Source organism: Vanrija pseudolonga, chromosome 7, assembly GCF_020906515.1.
Source record: "Vanrija pseudolonga chromosome 7, complete sequence".
Classification (NCBI taxonomy): Eukaryota; Fungi; Basidiomycota; class Tremellomycetes; order Trichosporonales; family Trichosporonaceae; genus Vanrija; species Vanrija pseudolonga.
The window spans coordinates 457794-473424 of record NC_085855.1 but is presented as its reverse complement, the minus strand read 5'-3'; the positions used below and the strand labels follow the sequence as shown (position 1 = coordinate 473424).

At 63.7% G+C, this 15631-nt stretch overlaps 11 protein-coding genes and 1 non-coding gene across 12 annotated transcripts; 7 read left to right on the top strand and 5 right to left on the bottom strand.

The window, feature by feature from the left end:
• Positions 1 to 5: 5 nt before the first annotated feature.
• OCT1 (Mitochondrial intermediate peptidase 1) lies at positions 6 to 2608 on the top strand (the record flags this gene model as incomplete). The annotated part of the gene is made up of 2 exons (XM_062775579.1): positions 6 to 1929; positions 1983 to 2608. Exons 1-2 carry the CDS (start codon positions 135 to 137, stop codon positions 2606 to 2608), a joined length of 2421 nt encoding a protein of 806 aa, XP_062631563.1. The 5' UTR covers positions 6 to 134.
• A 91-nt stretch (positions 2609 to 2699) lies between these two features.
• On the bottom strand, positions 2700 to 3562 carry EAF6 (Chromatin modification-related protein EAF6). Its single transcript, XM_062775578.1, has 3 exons — positions 3332 to 3562; positions 2945 to 3130; positions 2700 to 2851 (listed from the first exon to the last, which is right to left on the bottom strand). Exons 1-3 carry the CDS (start codon positions 3434 to 3436, stop codon positions 2840 to 2842), a joined length of 303 nt encoding a protein of 100 aa, XP_062631562.1. The 5' UTR covers positions 3437 to 3562; the 3' UTR covers positions 2700 to 2839.
• A 71-nt stretch (positions 3563 to 3633) lies between these two features.
• On the top strand, positions 3634 to 4959 carry pho2 (4-nitrophenylphosphatase). Its single transcript, XM_062775577.1, has 5 exons — positions 3634 to 3907; positions 4045 to 4191; positions 4251 to 4350; positions 4401 to 4511; positions 4570 to 4959. Exons 1-5 carry the CDS (start codon positions 3662 to 3664, stop codon positions 4899 to 4901), a joined length of 936 nt encoding a protein of 311 aa, XP_062631561.1. The 5' UTR covers positions 3634 to 3661; the 3' UTR covers positions 4902 to 4959.
• Positions 4957 to 6526, bottom strand: B14D6.460 (Replication factor C subunit 5; the record flags this gene model as incomplete). Its single annotated transcript, XM_062775576.1, has 10 exons — positions 6350 to 6526; positions 6244 to 6309; positions 6148 to 6207; positions 6062 to 6112; positions 5833 to 6025; positions 5610 to 5791; positions 5267 to 5572; positions 5152 to 5226; positions 5026 to 5114; positions 4957 to 4984 (listed from the first exon to the last, which is right to left on the bottom strand). Exons 1-10 carry the CDS (start codon positions 6368 to 6370, stop codon positions 4957 to 4959), a joined length of 1071 nt encoding a protein of 356 aa, XP_062631560.1. The 5' UTR covers positions 6371 to 6526.
• A 275-nt stretch (positions 6527 to 6801) lies between these two features.
• Positions 6802 to 9032, top strand: Slc7a11 (Cystine/glutamate transporter). Its single transcript, XM_062775575.1, has 8 exons — positions 6802 to 7205; positions 7241 to 7379; positions 7427 to 7493; positions 7529 to 7617; positions 7657 to 7999; positions 8035 to 8440; positions 8477 to 8680; positions 8721 to 9032. The coding sequence occupies exons 1-8, from the start codon at positions 6938 to 6940 to the stop codon at positions 8987 to 8989; spliced, it is 1785 nt and encodes a 594-aa protein (XP_062631559.1). The 5' UTR covers positions 6802 to 6937; the 3' UTR covers positions 8990 to 9032.
• On the bottom strand, positions 9021 to 9952 carry RRP17 (Ribosomal RNA-processing protein 17). The gene is made up of 3 exons (XM_062775574.1): positions 9818 to 9952; positions 9564 to 9748; positions 9021 to 9523 (listed from the first exon to the last, which is right to left on the bottom strand). The coding sequence occupies exons 1-3, from the start codon at positions 9934 to 9936 to the stop codon at positions 9045 to 9047; spliced, it is 783 nt and encodes a 260-aa protein (XP_062631558.1). The 5' UTR covers positions 9937 to 9952; the 3' UTR covers positions 9021 to 9044.
• A 240-nt stretch (positions 9953 to 10192) lies between these two features.
• DG1060 (putative tyrosine-protein phosphatase) lies at positions 10193 to 10938 on the top strand (the record flags this gene model as incomplete). Its single annotated transcript, XM_062775573.1, has 5 exons — positions 10193 to 10238; positions 10280 to 10385; positions 10423 to 10541; positions 10591 to 10817; positions 10876 to 10938. 5 exons carry the CDS (start codon positions 10193 to 10195, stop codon positions 10936 to 10938), a joined length of 561 nt encoding a protein of 186 aa, XP_062631557.1.
• A 226-nt stretch (positions 10939 to 11164) lies between these two features.
• Positions 11165 to 12200, bottom strand: Zcchc9 (Zinc finger CCHC domain-containing protein 9; the record flags this gene model as incomplete). The annotated part of the gene is made up of 3 exons (XM_062775572.1): positions 11165 to 11636; positions 11673 to 11982; positions 12035 to 12200. The coding sequence occupies 3 exons, from the start codon at positions 12198 to 12200 to the stop codon at positions 11165 to 11167; spliced, it is 948 nt and encodes a 315-aa protein (XP_062631556.1).
• A 177-nt stretch (positions 12201 to 12377) lies between these two features.
• Positions 12378 to 13277, top strand: frr (Ribosome-recycling factor). The gene is made up of 2 exons (XM_062775571.1): positions 12378 to 12771; positions 12821 to 13277. Exons 1-2 carry the CDS (start codon positions 12384 to 12386, stop codon positions 13246 to 13248), a joined length of 816 nt encoding a protein of 271 aa, XP_062631555.1. The 5' UTR covers positions 12378 to 12383; the 3' UTR covers positions 13249 to 13277.
• Positions 13278 to 13411: 134 nt separating this feature from the next.
• Positions 13412 to 13504, top strand: LOC62_07G009031. The gene is given in 2 exon segments: positions 13412 to 13449; positions 13465 to 13504. It is a non-coding gene; the product is annotated as a tRNA-Leu (tRNA).
• Positions 13505 to 13618: 114 nt separating this feature from the next.
• Positions 13619 to 14455, bottom strand: RCF1 (Respiratory supercomplex factor 1, mitochondrial). The gene is made up of 4 exons (XM_062775570.1): positions 14263 to 14455; positions 14116 to 14212; positions 13982 to 14079; positions 13619 to 13910 (listed from the first exon to the last, which is right to left on the bottom strand). Exons 1-4 carry the CDS (start codon positions 14372 to 14374, stop codon positions 13753 to 13755), a joined length of 465 nt encoding a protein of 154 aa, XP_062631554.1. The 5' UTR covers positions 14375 to 14455; the 3' UTR covers positions 13619 to 13752.
• A 196-nt stretch (positions 14456 to 14651) lies between these two features.
• On the top strand, positions 14652 to 15551 carry LOC62_07G009029 (uncharacterized protein; the record flags this gene model as incomplete). The annotated part of the gene is made up of 1 exon (XM_062775569.1): positions 14652 to 15551. One exon carries the CDS (start codon positions 14652 to 14654, stop codon positions 15549 to 15551), a length of 900 nt encoding a protein of 299 aa, XP_062631553.1.
• Between the last annotated feature and the right edge of the window lie 80 nt (positions 15552 to 15631).

The window sequence follows — 15631 nt, the reverse complement described above, 5'->3', positions numbered from 1 at the left end:
AGTCACCCGGTCGGGGTACCGGGGTAGCCTCACCTCCACTTTGCGTTTTCGCCACTCGGATCAATCGGACCAACAGATGCGTAACCACAAAGTCGCCTAGCCGACTTTGACCATCACTCATATCCACACCAAACATGATACCCCAAAACACGGCATCGCGCGGGCTGAGGCAAGTGCTCCGGGCGCGTATGCTGCGCCCATCACCGGCGTCGAGCCTGCGCGCGCGCTCTCTCCCCCCAGCCCGGCCGCTATCAACAGCAACGGCACCTCTACGGGACCGACTCGCAACGGCGACGGCGACCAAGCCCGCCGCCGTCTTCCCCGTCGCTGGCTTCCCAGCATCGTCAGACACAGACGTGCGGGATCTCTTCGACACCCCATATGCGCCCGGCACGGCGGCCTCCCCGTCGGGCCTGTTCGGCTACCCGGTGCTCACGGCGCCCGACGTGCTCCTCCCGCTCACCGAGCGGACACTGGTGCACGCGCGCGCGATCGTCGACCGGATCGCGCGGGCGGGGGAAGACGCGAGCGGCCGAGAGCTGCGCCTGGTGGTCAAGAACCTCGACCGGCTGAGCGACCTGCTCTGCGGCGTGATCGACATGTGCGAGCTCGTGCGGAACGCGCACCCTTCCCCCGAGTGGGTGGTCGCTGCCGACGAGAGCTACGAGACGCTCTGCAGCTACATGAACGAGCTGAACACTTCCCGCGGGCTGTTCGACGCGCTAGTCGCCACGCTCGCGGCGCAGCACTCCCCGCCCCTCAGCCACGCCGAGACGCAAGTCGCGCTGACGTTCCTGCGCGACTTTGAGAAGAGCGGCATCGACCTCGCGCCGGACGTGCGCGCGCGATTCGTCGAGCTGAGCGACAGCCTGATGACCTTGGGCCGCCGGTTTCTCAGCTCGGCGACGGCGGGGCCGAACCCCAGCCCGCCGATTGAGATCCCCGACCCGGAAAAGCTGCTCGACTCGCTCGGCCCCCAGTTCTACAACACGCTCCGGCGGAGCTGGCGCGGCGCGGCGCTCGTCACGCCTGGCAGCTGGGAGGCGCAGATGATCGCGCGGTACGCGCGCGACGGGGAGGCCCGGCGCCTGGTGTATGTCGGCAACTCGCGCGCCGACCCCGAACGCGTCGGCGTGCTCGAGGAGATGCTCGCGCAGCGCGCCGAGCTCGCCGGCGTGCTCGGCAAGAAGAGCTGGGGCGAGGTCGCGCTCGTCGACAAGATGGCCAAGACGCCAGAGAATGTGCGCGGGTTCTTGGAGAGCCTGGCGGAACACCACCGCGCGACGGCGCTGAGCGACGTCGCGATGCTGCAGGCGATCAAGAGCCAGAGCATCACCGGCATCGAGGTCGCGGGCGACCCGGAAAAGGCAAAGCTCCAGCCGCTGTACGCTTGGGACCGGGATATCTTTACGGAGCGGTACATCTCCAGCCTGGCCCCGGCGAGCTTGGAGCCGCTCGCGCCGTACTTCTCGACTGGGACGGTGATGCGCGGGCTGTCGCGGCTGTTTTCTCGGCTGTATGGCATCAGCTTCCGCCCGGCGCCGGTCGCGCCGGGCGAGGTATGGCACCCGTCTGTGCGCCGCCTCGACGTGGTCGACGAGAGCGAGGGCGTCATCGGCGTGATCTACTGCGACCTGTTCTCGCGTGACGGCAAGCCCGCGAGCGGGGCGGCACACTACACTGTGCGGTGTAGCCGTCGGGTCGACGACGACGACGTGCGCGGCGATCGGATGGTGGACGGGTGGGACGCCGGCCTTGGCCCCGGCCTCGAGACGGGCGGCGAGGCCATCCCTGGCCGTGAGGGCCGATACCAGCTGCCCATTGTCGTGCTCACCACCGACTTTGGGACCGTCGAGCGCGACCGCCCGGCCCTGCTCGGCTGGCACGAGGTCGAGACGCTCTTCCATGAGATGGGGCATGCGATGCACTGTGAGTTGGCGGCGTTGGGTGGGTGCGTGGGGCTAGGCTAACGCACACCGCAGCGATGATCGGGCGGACAGAGTACCACAACGTGTCGGGTACACGCTGCGCGACCGACTTTGTCGAGCTCCCCTCGATTCTCATGGAGCACTTTGTGTCGTCGCCTGAAGTGCTTGGCCTGTTCGCAGAGCACTACGCGACTGGCGCGCCGCTGCCGATGGAGCTGCTCGCCGCCCACCGCAGGCTGCAGCAGAGCCTCGCGGCGCTCGAGACGCACGGGCAGATCGTCATGGCGATGCTCGACCAGCAGTACCACTCGCTCGCGCCGGGCGAGGCGGTCGACTCGACGGCGGTCCACAACGCGCTGCAGAACCGCGTCGGCGTGGTGCCCGCCGTCGAGGGCACGGCGTGGCAGACGCAGTTTGGCCACCTGCAGGGCTACGGCGCGACGTACTACTCGTACCTGTTTGACCGCGCTATCGCGGGCAAGGTGTTCGAGACGCTCTTCACCGCCGACCCGTTGAGTCGTGACGGCGGCGACGTGCTCAAGAACAAGCTGCTCAAGTGGGGCGGGGGCCGGGATCCGTGGGAGATGGTCGGGGATGTGGTGGGCGGGGAGGAGGGCGAGGTGGTGGCGAAGGGGGATGAGCGGGCCATGGGGCTGGTGGGTGGATGGTACATCAAGTAAAGGAGAGCGGGCCGTCTGGCCCGCGATGGGGCAGCGAGCAGATGCCCCGTTGGCAGATACACACACTGGGCTACGCCCGAGTACCGTACAGTCATAGAGTCACGCCGCGCCTCGACGGCGCGGCCGATGCATTTCTAGAGCGGTGATACAGGCTACAGATGAAGAGGAGGGAAGAGTGAGAGACCAAAATGGGACGCGGCGGGGATGGGACAAAGGCGGCTGGGGGACGAGTTACTGCTGCTGCTAGTGTGTCGTGTCAGCGGAGTCACACGAGTCATCGCGCAGCCGCGCCGCGCCTCGTTGCACTCGATGCGCTCGCTAGCTCGCGCAACTCACCTGGAACTGCACACTGCTGCCCGAGAACAACCGGTCCTCGGCCCCAGCCTCCATCTTGCGCTTAGTGTACCCGTGTGCCGGCGGCTTGAGGTAGCTCTCGAAGCCCTTGATGATGTTGCCGCCCGAGGCGGCCGTGTCGTCGAGGTACGAGGCCTCGGACGCGTAGATGGTTGCTTCGAGGTTGGCCTAGCGCGAGCGCACAGGTGTCAGCGAGTGTGTCGCAGGGAGCACGCCAGTAGCTGGTCCGCCTGTGCGGCGGTGTCGGCATGGTGGATGGCGGCGAGACGGACAAAGGACATTCGCCACCCAACGCCGACGCCGTGTGAAGAGCAGCACACCCGTCTCGCAGCCGCCGTCGCTGCGCTCGGCCCGCGCTCGACCACTCACCAAGCTCATATCCAGCGCGCGCTTCCTCCGCTGCGCCGCCTCAATCTCATGCAAAGCGGCCGCCTGCGCCTGCTTCGCGTCGGCGGGGGGACCTTGAGTCGACATGGCGTGGATGGGTGGGTGGGGATGGTGGGTGATGGCTTGTTGACAAAGACGGCCGGTGTGTCAGATCTGAAATTAGTCGCCGCTGGGCCGCTGTTGGGATGTCTCCGGCCGGGCAGCTGGTTGACTCGGCGGCGGGTTTCCGCCGGGCCGGTGTTTAGTGGGTGGTGTTTTGGGGCTATCGCGACGTCGACTTTGCACTTGGACTCCGCACCACCACCAGGCAGCATGACACCCCCGCCCTTCCTCGACACGCCCGAGGCGTACACCACGCTCTTCGACAGCGTCGACACCTTCCTCCTCGACTGCGACGGCGTCATCTACCACGGCCCCGTCGTCGTCCCCGGCGTCAAGCGCGTCCTCAGCCTCATGCGCGCGCGGGGCAAGAAGATCATCTTCGTGACCAACAATGCGACTAAGAGCAGGAGGATGTACAAGACTACGTTTGACAAGCTGGGCATTGAGGCGCACGAGGTAAGGCGGCCGGCCAGCGAGCGCAGCGAGCTGGGCGGAGGGAAGGAGGTGCGAGGCCATCAGATGGGCCGACGCGACGACGCCCCTCCCCCAGCCGAGCTCCTCGCAGCCCTGCGGGCTGCTCGCTGACTTCCCAGAACGAGATCTTCGGCTCGGGCTACGCTTCCGCCGTGTACATGTCCCGCATCCTCAACTTCCCCGCCGACAAGCGCGTATACGTCCTCGGCGAGAAGGGCCTCGAGGAGGAGCTCGACAGCGTGGGCATCAAGCACTGTGGCGGGACGGTGAGTTGGCCGGGGTAGTCTCTCAAACTCGTGGCGCTGACGCGCCGCTCGCATTACAGGACCCCGAGGACCGCGTCTTCATCCCCTCGATGGACTTCTCGTACTTTACGCCTGACCCGACTGTCGGCGCCGTGCTGTGCGGCTTTGACTCGGGCATTAGTGAGTAGTGCCTCGGCTCGTCTCGCGGTACAGTGTTGACGCCCGCGCAGACTACAAGAAGCTCGGCAAGGCCTTCTCGTACCTCCGCGACGACCCCAACGTGCACTTCCTCCTCACGAACCAGGACAAGGTGTTCCCCACCCACGGCACATTCTACCCAGGTGAGTGGCCACCTGCTGGTATACTCGCGCGCTCGCTGACGCTCGCGCCCTTGCCCAGGCTCCGGCTCCCTCTCCGCCCCCCTCGTCTTCGCGCTCCAGGGCAAGCGCGAGCCCACCATCATCGGCAAGCCCAACAAGCCCATGATGGACGCCATCATCGCTGAGCACCAGTTCGACCCTGCCCGCGCGCTCATGGTCGGCGACAACCTGCTCACTGACATTGCCTTTGGCAACAACTCGGGTCTGCGTACCCTCCTCGTCATGGGCGGCGTCACCCAGAAGGAGCAGATCTACGGCGACAAGCCCAGCGACATTCTCCCCACGTTTGTCGTCGAGAGCCTCGGTGACCTTGCTGTCCTCGACGGCCAGCCCGCCGAGAAGACTGCCTAAAACGACCCAACCCGGGTTGATAGATCTAGAATACATGCATCGTAGAGTTCAGTGCCTACTCATACTCGTCTGCCAAGCCCATCCTGTGTGTGTCAGCTCTGGCACTCTCGCCGCAGCTACCCACAAAGTGTAGTTCTTGTACACGCTCATAATCTTGGCGATGAACGCCTCAATGTGGAAGATCATCTTCGATCCTTGCCTCATACGCAGTTCCTGGGGGTTAGGTGATGACAATCCGCCCGACACCTACATAGTGGGCGGCCCAGTGCACAATCTGCGGCTTGAGCACGTCGTCGACCTTGTCCACCAGGTTGCCGGCAATAGTCTGAACGTCAGCGCTGGCGATGACGCCTTGGAAAGCGCACCTTCAAAACAACGGCCGGGGGAATGCAGTGCGACAGCAGCTCGTAAATCTTGGCGCGGACGTCGAGCAGACGCTGTGGTGACTGCTCCTGCAGAATCAGATCCGCCACCTTGGCACAGTACGTCTCCCAGTCCGGCTTGGCAACGTCAATGTCGCCCTGCATGTCTGGCCTCTGCATGCGCATAGCCTCGAAGACGAGCAGCGCCTTGCGGAGGTTACCGTCGGACGAGGCGATGATGGCGTCCGAGGCCGAGTCAGGGAGCGAGAAGCGCTCCTTCTTCGCGACGTGGTGCAGTACCTTGGACATCTGTCGGGTTAGACATTACATGTATTGTGAAACCCACCTCGTCGTCAGTCGGCGCCGCGACGCGCACCAGCAGGCATCGTGACCTGATGGGCGCGATAATCTTGCTGGTGCTGCTCGCACACATGATCAGGCGCATGTTGTTCATGTACTTCTCCATAGTGCGACGGAGGGCGGCCTGCGCGTCACGCGTGAGGGCGTCTGCCTCGTTGATAATGACCACTGGGGGAGTCAGCGGGTCACATCGAGCCAACTTGACCCACCCTTGAACTTCTGCTTTGCGTTCAGGTCGACCTGCTGGGTCTGGGCAATCTCCTTGAGAATGTCCTGGATGACGACGCGGTCGTACATGCCCACGTCGGAAGGCGTCAGCTCGATGTGGTAGTTGCTCTGGACAACATTGACGTCGAGCTTGCGATTTGAGGGCGTCACAAAGACTCGCTGGTCAATGCGGAGCTGGCGGGTTAGCAGCGTCAACATCTGTCTACCCACCTTCTCAACTCCTGGGCCGTAGAGCTCTCGCAGAGTGGCCATAATTCGCGTCTGAATAGGTTAGATCTGCTTCGTGCGGCACTTACCTTCTTTCCAGCGCCTGATGGGCCATAGAAGAGAATGTGGGGGAAGTCGCCCGAGGCCGCCTGATGTCAGCTCAAGTTTCTCGCTTCGCAGCTCACAAGCGACTTTAGCCTCGATGAGAGCTCCTGGTGGTAGTCGAGATCATTGAGAGTGCGTGGGCGGTACTGAGGCGGTTAGAGAGAGCGACTGCAAGGAAGGTCATACCTTGTCGACCCAAAGTGACATTGTGGAAGTGGGCCGGAGGAAGGTATTGTCGAAGGCGAGATTGGCAGGAGAAGGACTGGGATGCTTTGGGAGCGAGAGACACGCGATTCAGTCTTCGGTACTCTTTATGATGTGCCGTTTGATGAAGAGGAGACGACGGTGTGAGTTGTTGTTGAATCAACGAGGAGAGCGAGGAAAGTCAAGAAGTTGCTGTGAATGTCCAGCTTCGTCAACTCGACGCGTCCCAGACGCGCCGTGCCTGAAGTGGCCATTTACACCTGCCCAGCCAAATCTGATCCCGCTCTCTCGTCGCCCATTCACCCCTGGCCCGGCCCGCATTCCAGGATCGTAGCCGTCATGGGCATCAAGCACCACGGCGACAACGATCGACGGACACTGGGCACAACGACACTTAAGCCTTTTGTCACTGAACAGTTAGCTATACCAACACACAGAATATCACCTAGGACGAATAACTGCCCCAGAAGCATAATGGGCATCTAGAAAGGACACTCGCATACCCCTAGCAACCTACCCCGAACCCTTACCCACCTCCACCGACCACGTCCTCCCGCCCACCTTGCCGCGATGCTGAGGTCGACCTCGCCCCCAACGCCGCCTTCGCGCGTCCTCTCCCCGAGCTCGAGCATAGAGGAGAGCCCCACAGCGACACTACGCGCCCTCGAGCTAGAGCAGGGGCTCACGAGCGGGCGTGGAGCCCCTCCACGTCGAGAACGATCCGGGACGATATCGAGCATTACGGGGTTCGAGTTCGAGCATGCCCTCTTGCCATTGTCACTTAGCGGCGAGGAAGAGGTGGTGCAGCAGGACCACAAACACGTGACGCTGCTACATTGTGAGTTGTGCTCTTGGCGGCGCTGACGCCTCTAGGCATGGCGCTGGTCGTTGGCATGCAGGTTGGCTCGGGTATCTTCTCCTCGCCTGGTGTCGTTGTTGCGTCCGTCGGGAGCGTGGGCGCGAGCTTGCTTGTGTGGCTACTGAGTGGCCTTCTGGCGTGGACTGGGGCAAGGTGAGTCGAGCTTGGCAGCCTGCGTTTGAAAGCTCACTCACTCGCAGCTCCTTTGCTGAGCTCGGCTGTGCGATCCCATTGAGTGGTGGCGCACAAGCGTATCTCGCGTATGCTGTGAGTGGAGACGTCAAGTTTACGCTGACATGCAGTACGGACCCATGGCGTCCTATCTCTACACTTGGTCGGCAGTCTCTACATTGAAACCTGGCAGTGGCGCGATCATCGCTCTGATCTTTGGGTGAGCTTAGCAGACTTTACACACCAGCTTACATCCCAGCGAATACGTCAACCGCATGATCTACCACGCCATTGCTGGGGAAGAAGGCAAGGTGCCAGAATGGACCTTCAAGATCACGGCGACCATTGCCATCGTGCTTGTGGCGGCCCTCCTCTCCATCTCGCCACGATTCGGCGCCAACTCGGCCGTCGTGCTGACAACCATCAAGATCGGGTCCTTGATATTCGTCTCTGTTCTCGGCTTGCTGTACGCGATCAAGCACGGTGCTGGTCCATCCTTCTCTGGCGGACACCTGTTCCGGGGATCAAGCAATAACCCTGGAGCGTACGCCATTGCTCTGTATTCTGGTCTCTGGGCATTTGACGGCTGGGACCAGTGCAGCGTGAGTTGCTAGCCCACGACTCCAACTGACCCCAGTTTATCGGCGGAGAGATGAAGAACCCGAACAAAGACCTCCCTCGTGCCCTTCACTCGTCCATGACAATCGTGGTGCTCCTGTTCCTCGCGGCGAATGTGTCCTACTTTGTCGTCCTGGACAAGGAGACGGTCGCGTTGTCCAACACAGTGGCTCTGGACTTTGGACGCGTCATTCTCGGCCGGCTTGGTGCCGTGGTATTCAGCACGGTCGTCGCCATCAGTTGTTTTGGCGCCTTGAACACGAGCTTCTACACCACGGCTCGCCTGATCTCCGCGGCTGCGCGAGACCACTTCCTCCCCGAGTGGTTCGGCCGTCTCCACCCTACCCGCAGAACACCGGACCACGCCATGCTTCTCAACGTGGGGCTGACGACCTTCTTTGTTATCTTTGGCGGCGGTTTCAGGAGTAAGCTGTCCGAACTTGTTCCCAGCTGACGCCCAGAACTGCTCAACTTCTTCTCTGTCACGTCGTGGACATTGTACCTCGTCACCGTGTTAGGGTTGATCTACCTGCGTATTAAAGAGCCTCACCTTGAACGGCCGTACAAGACGTGGATCACCACGCCGATCACCTTCTGCTGCGTCGCGCTCTTCCTCCTCTTGATGCCAATCTTCGCGGCGCCATGGGAGGCGCTTGCCGCGTTCTGTGAGTAGCTTTGCAAGTGCGATCTCAGCTAACGCCTCAGGCTTCATGGCCGCCGGCATCCCAGTGTACTACCTCACGGCGTCGTTGCGTGCCCCGAGTGCGGGCTACGCACGCGTGGACGGCGGAACCTCCCAAGGCGTCCTCGCCACGGCTTGGAGCACACTATCATCCGACGTCGCCTGGTTCCTCCCGCGGAAATGGGCCGACGCACTGGCCAACCGCCAGACAGCCCCCGTCGCCTCCGCCATCGACAGAGAAGAGCGCCGCGGCATGCTCTCAGAACAGGTCGAGATGACGGAGCGGCACTGACCCCACCCACACACAATAGAGTAATAGTAATGCACAACATGGTCTATGTCCTGTCCTACTTGCGTCCCTTGCCAGCGGGCTTGCCCCCCTTCTTACCCTTGGCTCCCTTGCCGCCCTTGCCGCCCTTGCCACCAGAAGACTTGAAGCGGGGCATCTCGCCGCCGTTCTGCTCCTTGATCTTGTCGATCTTCTTCTGGCGCTTACGCGCATCGTACTCCTTTGCCCTGCGGCGTTCGGCGGGCGTCTCCATGCTAGCGGCCTTGCGCTGCTCCTTCTTCGCGAGGGCCTTCTTCTCCTTGTCCTTCTTGGCCTTGAGCTGGGCCTTGTGCGACGAGGCGGGCAGGAGCGGGACCGCGGGCCGGCTCTTGATCTTGCTCTCCTCGGCCTCCTCGTCCTCGCTGTCGACGTATGTGCGCTCCGCAGCCGACGCGGGGTCGAACTCCTCGGTGATGGTCACGGTCGCGATCTGGTCGTCGTCCGAGTACGCCTCCTCGATGTCCTCGCGCTCGGCGTCGCTCTCGTCGTCTTCAACCTCTGCTCCGTCAGCGGCCGCCACCACACCCCAGCAACCCACCCTCGAGCTCGGGCAGCCCCATCGCCTTGCGCACATCGCGCACATTCTGCGCCGCGCGCTCCTTGAGCTCCTGGCGCGCCTTGCGCCGCTCCTCGAGGTGCTCCTGGTGCTCGCGCTCCTTTGCCTTCTTGCGCCGGGTCTCGATGCGCTCCTTTTTGCGCTTGGAGAAGCCGGTAAGGTATTCTCTGCACGCGGGCGTCAGAGTGGGCTCGGCTGGCTAGCTTGTTGTGCTCTGCTCGCTGCCGTGCACTCACCGCCTTGCGCTGTCGTCAAATTTCACCTCCTCGACCTGCTCCTGCCGCGCCTTCTTCGCGCGCCGGATGTAGCTCGCGCCCTCGGTCAGCAGCGAGACGTTTGACCGCTTGCCGCTCATGGTGATGGTGTGTGTGTTGTTGGCGTTGCGACAGACGAGTTGCCGCCAGAAATTCTGAAGTGGAGGTGGGGCAAGGCGAGGTGGGTTAATGGCGTTCCTAATGCGTTGGGCTACAATTACCCGCGGAACCAAATGTATTAGGATTCGTCCCGAAGCACCACGCGATGACCTCAGAGTGGTCGTTGGACCACACGTTTCAAGCGACAACACTGCTGCCATCTCACTCTTGTCTTCCAACCCCACCACAGCAGCAGCCATGGCGAAAATCGTCCCCCCAATGAACTTTGGCAGCGTCGAGGACGGTGAGCTAGCGTTCTCTTCGCCGTAGCTGACGCCCCGCCAGGTTTCTACCGCTCGGCCCAGCCCACAGAGCTCAACTTCACCTTCCTCGAGAAGCTGGACCTGCGCACCGTCATCTGGGTGGGCGCCGAGGAGCCGTCCGACATCTTGTGGGTTACATATCATGTCTCCCCGCTGACCCGCCAGCCAGTCGTTCCTCGAGTCGCAGGGCATCACGCTGCACAACCTCGCGCCGCAGGTGTCGCTCAACCCGCACTTTCCCCCGCCCTACGGCGACACTGGCATCGTGCGGATGAGCGGGCAGTGTGGGTGCTGACGTGAACTGCGTATAGCACCACTGACAGTATTCTCCAGACCACCTCCCGCCCCTCCCGCCGCCCACGGAGCCGCTGATCATCCACGCCCTCACCCTCCTCCTCCAGCCGTCGACGTTCCCCACCCTCGTGTGCTGCAACCTCGGCCGTCACCGCACCGGCACTGTAGTCGGCTGCTGGCGCAAGCTGCAGCGCTGGGCGCTGAGCTCCATTCTGGAGGAGTACAGACGATACGCGGGCATGAAGGTGCGCGTGTTGAACGAGCAGGTGAGTGGGCGTGGCTACTCAACTTCGTAGCAAGCCAGGATCACCCCTCACACCCCAGTTTATCGAGCTCTTCGATACCGACCTCGTGTCCATCACGACAGAAACAACGGCCGTAGCATAGGCAGTGGGGTCTGTGCGACCCGCGGAGACCACGCAGTTTGGGCAAGTCGCGTGAGCGGGTGCCGTCGGGCATCAAATCTTTAGAACTCAGGCCGAGTGGGGCAGCAGCAGCAGCCCGCTGACGGAGACCTTGTCGCTATAAGAACGCACAGAGGTCACCCCTCCCCCTACTCTCTGTTGTAGCAATAACCCCTGCCTGTATTAATCCCTCGGGACCCTAATTACAATCAAAACGTGACGACCTTCTTAGGCTTGGGCTTGGGCTTGGCCGCAACGGCAGCCGGTGCAGGGGCAAAGGCACCCTCCTCACCCGGCCGCTTTGCCGGCCCACGCTGCGAGTTCTTTGCCGCCTCGTGGCGCGTCTTCTGGCCCGCAGGCGCGCGGAACTGGCGGTGGTTGACCATGAAGTCGTCCTCGTCTGCGCCCGCCCCGGCTCCAGTCCCGAGATACGTGTTGGCGTGGAACCGCTCCGGGGCGGCCTTCTCGCGCTTGTCGTCTGGGCAGTCGTTGGCGCGGTGCGCGACACTCCCGCACACCTTGCAGCTGCCGCCGTTGACGTACACGCCCTTGCTGTTCTTCGGGCACGCGGCGGACAGGTGGCCCGTCTCGAGACACACAAAGCAGGTCGCGTACGGCGTCGGGTTGGCCTTGTCAATCGGCTTGCGGCAGTTTGACAGCGAGTGCTTCTCAGAGTTACACCTGCGATGTCAGCGGTGCCATTGCGCTCGGACGCACCGATAGCATTTCCCGCTGGTCAGATCGCGCCCAGTCGCCTGCTCCTTGCCCTTGCCCTTTGCCTTCTTGCCCTTCTTGTTCTTGCCGCTGCCGTCGTCGTCGCCGGCTTCCGCCTGTCGCTCAGCCATCTTGTCCGCCTCGAGCATGGCCGCGCTGCCGTTCTGCCCGCTCGCCGCGAGCAGGATGTTGGGGCACTCGCGCGCCGTGTGCCCGACGGCGCGGCACGCAAAGCAGGTGGTAGCCTGCGCGCGCTCGTCGATACGCTGCAGTCGTCGCTGCTCGGTGCGGATGTCGGTCTGTCGTGCACGTTCTGGCGGGCGTCAGCGCGGGCGGGCCGGTGGCGGCGACGCCGACAGACTCACTTGCGATCTCCGGGTCACGGCCCCAGCCCTTGCGCTTCTCCCCCTTTGACGGTCCAGCCTCGGGCGCGTCGGCGTCAGGCTCCCGCTCGCCCTTCTCGGCCTTCTCCTCGGCCGCGGACGCGACGAACGTCTTGCGCGGCATGCCAATGTTTGTGAAGCGCGCCATGGTTGTGGTGGTGTGGTTGTTGTTGTGGAGAGAGATGTCAGACTTGCAACTTTTGGAACTCGAGATTACAGTCACGTGAGGACATGAAGGGAATCGAGTACGGAACCCACCGCCGGTCGGCACACCGACCAAAAAGAGTGGTCCACTTTGACTTTGACTTTTGCAGCTAGCACCTCACACGACATGTCTCTGCGCTACACTCTCACGCGGGCCGTCGCCAGCGCGTCTGTCGCGCCGCGCGTCGCTGCCCGACCGCTCGCCCGCGCCGCCGTCGCCGTCTCGGCCCCCGGACCCCGCACCTTCTCGTCCACCTCGTTGCTGCTCAAGAAGGCGGCCAAGGGCGGCAAGGGCGGCGGCAAGAACGACCGACCTGAGAAGGCCGAGAAGGGCGGAAAAGGCAAGGGCAAGGGCAAGGGCAAGGATGCCGAGGCCGAGGCCGACGAGGGCCTCTCTGCCGAGGAGCGCGACGCCGTCATCGCCAAGACGAAGGAGCGGGTCACCAAGTCGACCGAGTGGGCCAAGGGCATTGTCTTTGAGGGCGTCGAGCGTGGCCGTGGGCGTGTGTCCCCTGGTACGTGCTGTCCCACTTTCACGCCGTATCCCGAAGCTGACACCCCCAGCCGTCCTTGACACAGTCAAGGTTACTCTCCCCAACCAGGGCGGCGTGAACCTCAACCAAGTGGCGTCCGTCACGATGCGCAACAACGCGCTGTACGTCGACGTGTGGGAGCCCTCGGCGCTCAAGCACGTCGAGAGCGCGATCAACAAGGCCAACCTGCCCGGCCTGAGCCCTCTGCGCGACGGCACGGGTATCAAGATCCCTGTGCCAAAGCCCTCGGGCGAGGTGCGCACGCAGATCGCAAAGAGCTTTGGCGAGACGGCCGAGGCGGCCAAGACCCAGATCCGCGTTGCACGTACCGACGGCCTCAAGGCCCTCGGCGGTCGCGGCGAGGAGGGTACCGACGACATTCAGGAGATTGTGGACAAGGCGACAGCCGAGCTCGACAAGCTCGTCGTGACGGCCAAGAAGGAGCTGGAGAAGGCATAGGCATATAGGCATAATGCATTGAATCTGTGGCAGGGGGGTGGAGGGCGCAGAGGTGTTGCCGATCATGATCGTCCGCAGTGGCCGATCTCTCCTCGGTCTGCTCACCACCCCGCCCAACCTCGGCGCCACCCAAACCCCTCCGCTCGCCGTCGCAGACACGCCCGGCGAGATGGCCGAGCGGTCTAAGGCGCTGTGTTAAGGTGTATACATGTACATCCGCAGTCTTCGGACGTGGGTTCGAATCCCACTCTCGTCAACAGGGAGTTCAGTCTCCCAAAGCCTAGGTTTTTAGGGGTGCGTCGGGGCGGGTGCGAGAAGGAGGTGCGAGGCGTCGTCGGCGTCGGCTCGACCCCGACGTCCAGTTCAAGAATGCAAGTAATGGAACAGTTGCATGTGGAGTAGTCATATGTTTTGAAGTGCCTCGCGTCTCGCTCCGACGCCAATTCGGAATGGAATGCTCCTCCCCGCCGGCCTCGCTCCTCTTCCCCCCCTCGGCCCCCCTGCTTACTTGCGCGCGTTGACGATCGCATCGTCGGTCCGCTGCTGGTCCTCGGCCTCGCGCAGGCGGCGGGTGAAGTCGGACACGCGCGTCTTGTTGCGCGGGGGGTAGAGGTGGTCGATCTCCTCGGTCGGCGCGGGGACGGGGTCGGGGGGCGGGAGGTCTGCGGGGGTTGGCGTGAGCTGCGCTCCTTCTCTCCTTCTCCGTTGCCTCCCTCCCCTAGTCGCCACTTACTCGTCCTAGCCCGCGCACGCTTCTCGGCCACGTCCTCCGCCTTCTCGGTGAGCATGAACGCGCCGACGACCATCGCGACGACGGTGACGCCCTGCGCGCTGGTGGTGTCAGCTGTGTCCACGACGCCGACTTACGCAACACGCAGGCGCAGGAAGTGCTGGAACTGCCGCCTGTTCCCGCTACGCAGGGACGCCGACGCGCCGAGCAGCGCCGCCGTGGTGGCGATTGCGCCTGGTGGAGTCGAGTCAGCAACACGCACGCTCGCCGACTCGCTCACGCACCTATTGGCACCATGGGCTGCTCCTTGCACTTGTTCCACCCGTGCTCAATGTACCCCACTGGGCGGGGCGCATTCTGCTGCTCGTCGGGGATGAATGGCTGCGGCGAGGTCATGGTCGTGTGTGTGGTGTGAGAGACTGTCGTCGGTCGATACGTCAACTCGCAAAGTCGGTCGAAACGACGAGGAACGCTTCGGCATCGGCACGCGGCATGGCAAGGAGCGCGGAGATTGAGCGGTCTCCACCGACTCGACGTCGCCACCGTTGCCCCACTCTTGCCACGAGCCTTGGCACTGCAGGCATACCCCGCTCGAGTCGGCTTATAAACGCTGCGCTGCGCCGCATTCTTACCTCCCCCCTCACCCTCCCTCCCACACACACACCCGCTCACAATGACAGACCCAATATCCCCCGGGCCCTCCGTCGACGAGGTATGCCGGCGCGCCAACGACGTGATCGCGCGCCTGACCGGCCCACCAAAGACGCGCACCTGCCCCACACTGTGTCGGTCCGCGCCCGCCACCCCAGTGCCCTCGTCGCCAGCTGAGGCGGCGGCGAATGCAGCCCCGGGCCCCAGCGAGCACCAGCGGCGCCTCGACGCAAGCGTATGCGACATGCTCGTGCCGCGCCAGCAGCCGCAGGCGTACCGTCCCACGCCGTTCTTCCAGCGCCCCGCCGCCACGCCAAGGCTGGCCCAGTCGCCACTGTCGCCGCTCATCGCGGCGTCATCCCCCTCCGCCCCAGCCTCCAGCCCCGCCGCGCCAGCGAGAAGGCTGGGACCAGGCGCGACCCCGTCGTCGTGCGGCCGTCCATCGCGCCTCAGTTTCGGCGCATCCCCGCGTCCAAGCCCATTACGCAGCAGCGACGTCGTCGCTGCCCAGGGCGAAGCGGCGGCCGGACCCGACAACCAACCGCAGCCCCTGCCTGTGTCATCATCAGCCGACGGCGCCGCTGCTGCGGTGCTCCTGTCCAACCTCGCGACTGGGACGCGCGAGGCCGACCTCCGCGCCGCGTTCGAGCCGCTCGCGCCCATCGTGCGCATTGAGGTCGCGCTGCCTGCCGCGCGCATCGAGTTCGTGCATCCCGACGCTGCGGAACGCGCTGTCGCCATATACCACCATTCTTGGCTGTGTGGGCAACGCATCGTCGTTGCCCGGGCCGGTGCCAGCGCGCCGCCTACACCCACGCCGACGTCCACTCCCGCTTCCTGCGGCTCCCTCAAGCACCCGCACGAGGACGACCCGCTGGCCGACACCAAACGTCCCCGACATGAACCTGTAGCTGCCATCTAGACAACATCACACTGTACCCCTGCCATAGACTGCCTCTGCCTCCACCCCACCATACTGCCATCTACCTCGCATAGTAATAT

Coding starts and splice junctions, on each gene's coding strand:
- pho2 (XM_062775577.1), top strand. CDS start 3,662: ATGACACCCCCGCCCTTCCTCGACACGCCCGAGGCGTACACCACGCTC. Junction 4,192..4,250: donor TCAAGCACTGTGGCGGGACG/GTGAGTTGGCCG, acceptor CTCGCATTACAG/GACCCCGAGGACCGCGTCTT. Junction 4,351..4,400: donor CGGCTTTGACTCGGGCATTA/GTGAGTAGTGCC, acceptor ACGCCCGCGCAG/ACTACAAGAAGCTCGGCAAG.
- Slc7a11 (XM_062775575.1), top strand. CDS start 6,938: ATGCTGAGGTCGACCTCGCCCCCAACGCCGCCTTCGCGCGTCCTCTCC. Junction 7,618..7,656: donor ATCATCGCTCTGATCTTTGG/GTGAGCTTAGCA, acceptor CTTACATCCCAG/CGAATACGTCAACCGCATGA. Junction 8,681..8,720: donor GGAGGCGCTTGCCGCGTTCT/GTGAGTAGCTTT, acceptor CTAACGCCTCAG/GCTTCATGGCCGCCGGCATC.
- RCF1 (XM_062775570.1), bottom strand. CDS start 14,374: ATGACCTCGCCGCAGCCATTCATCCCCGACGAGCAGCAGAATGCGCCC. Junction 14,213..14,262: donor GCAGCCCATGGTGCCAATAG/GTGCGTGAGCGA, acceptor CGACTCCACCAG/GCGCAATCGCCACCACGGCG. Junction 14,080..14,115: donor TTCCTGCGCCTGCGTGTTGC/GTAAGTCGGCGT, acceptor TGACACCACCAG/CGCGCAGGGCGTCACCGTCG.
- frr (XM_062775571.1), top strand. CDS start 12,384: ATGTCTCTGCGCTACACTCTCACGCGGGCCGTCGCCAGCGCGTCTGTC. Junction 12,772..12,820: donor CCGTGGGCGTGTGTCCCCTG/GTACGTGCTGTC, acceptor TGACACCCCCAG/CCGTCCTTGACACAGTCAAG.
- RRP17 (XM_062775574.1), bottom strand. CDS start 9,936: ATGAGCGGCAAGCGGTCAAACGTCTCGCTGCTGACCGAGGGCGCGAGC. Junction 9,749..9,817: donor TTTGACGACAGCGCAAGGCG/GTGAGTGCACGG, acceptor GCCCGCGTGCAG/AGAATACCTTACCGGCTTCT. Junction 9,524..9,563: donor GGGGCTGCCCGAGCTCGAGG/GTGGGTTGCTGG, acceptor CTGACGGAGCAG/AGGTTGAAGACGACGAGAGC.
- EAF6 (XM_062775578.1), bottom strand. CDS start 3,436: ATGTCGACTCAAGGTCCCCCCGCCGACGCGAAGCAGGCGCAGGCGGCC. Junction 3,131..3,331: donor GCGCGCTGGATATGAGCTTG/GTGAGTGGTCGA, acceptor CGCTCGCGCTAG/GCCAACCTCGAAGCAACCAT.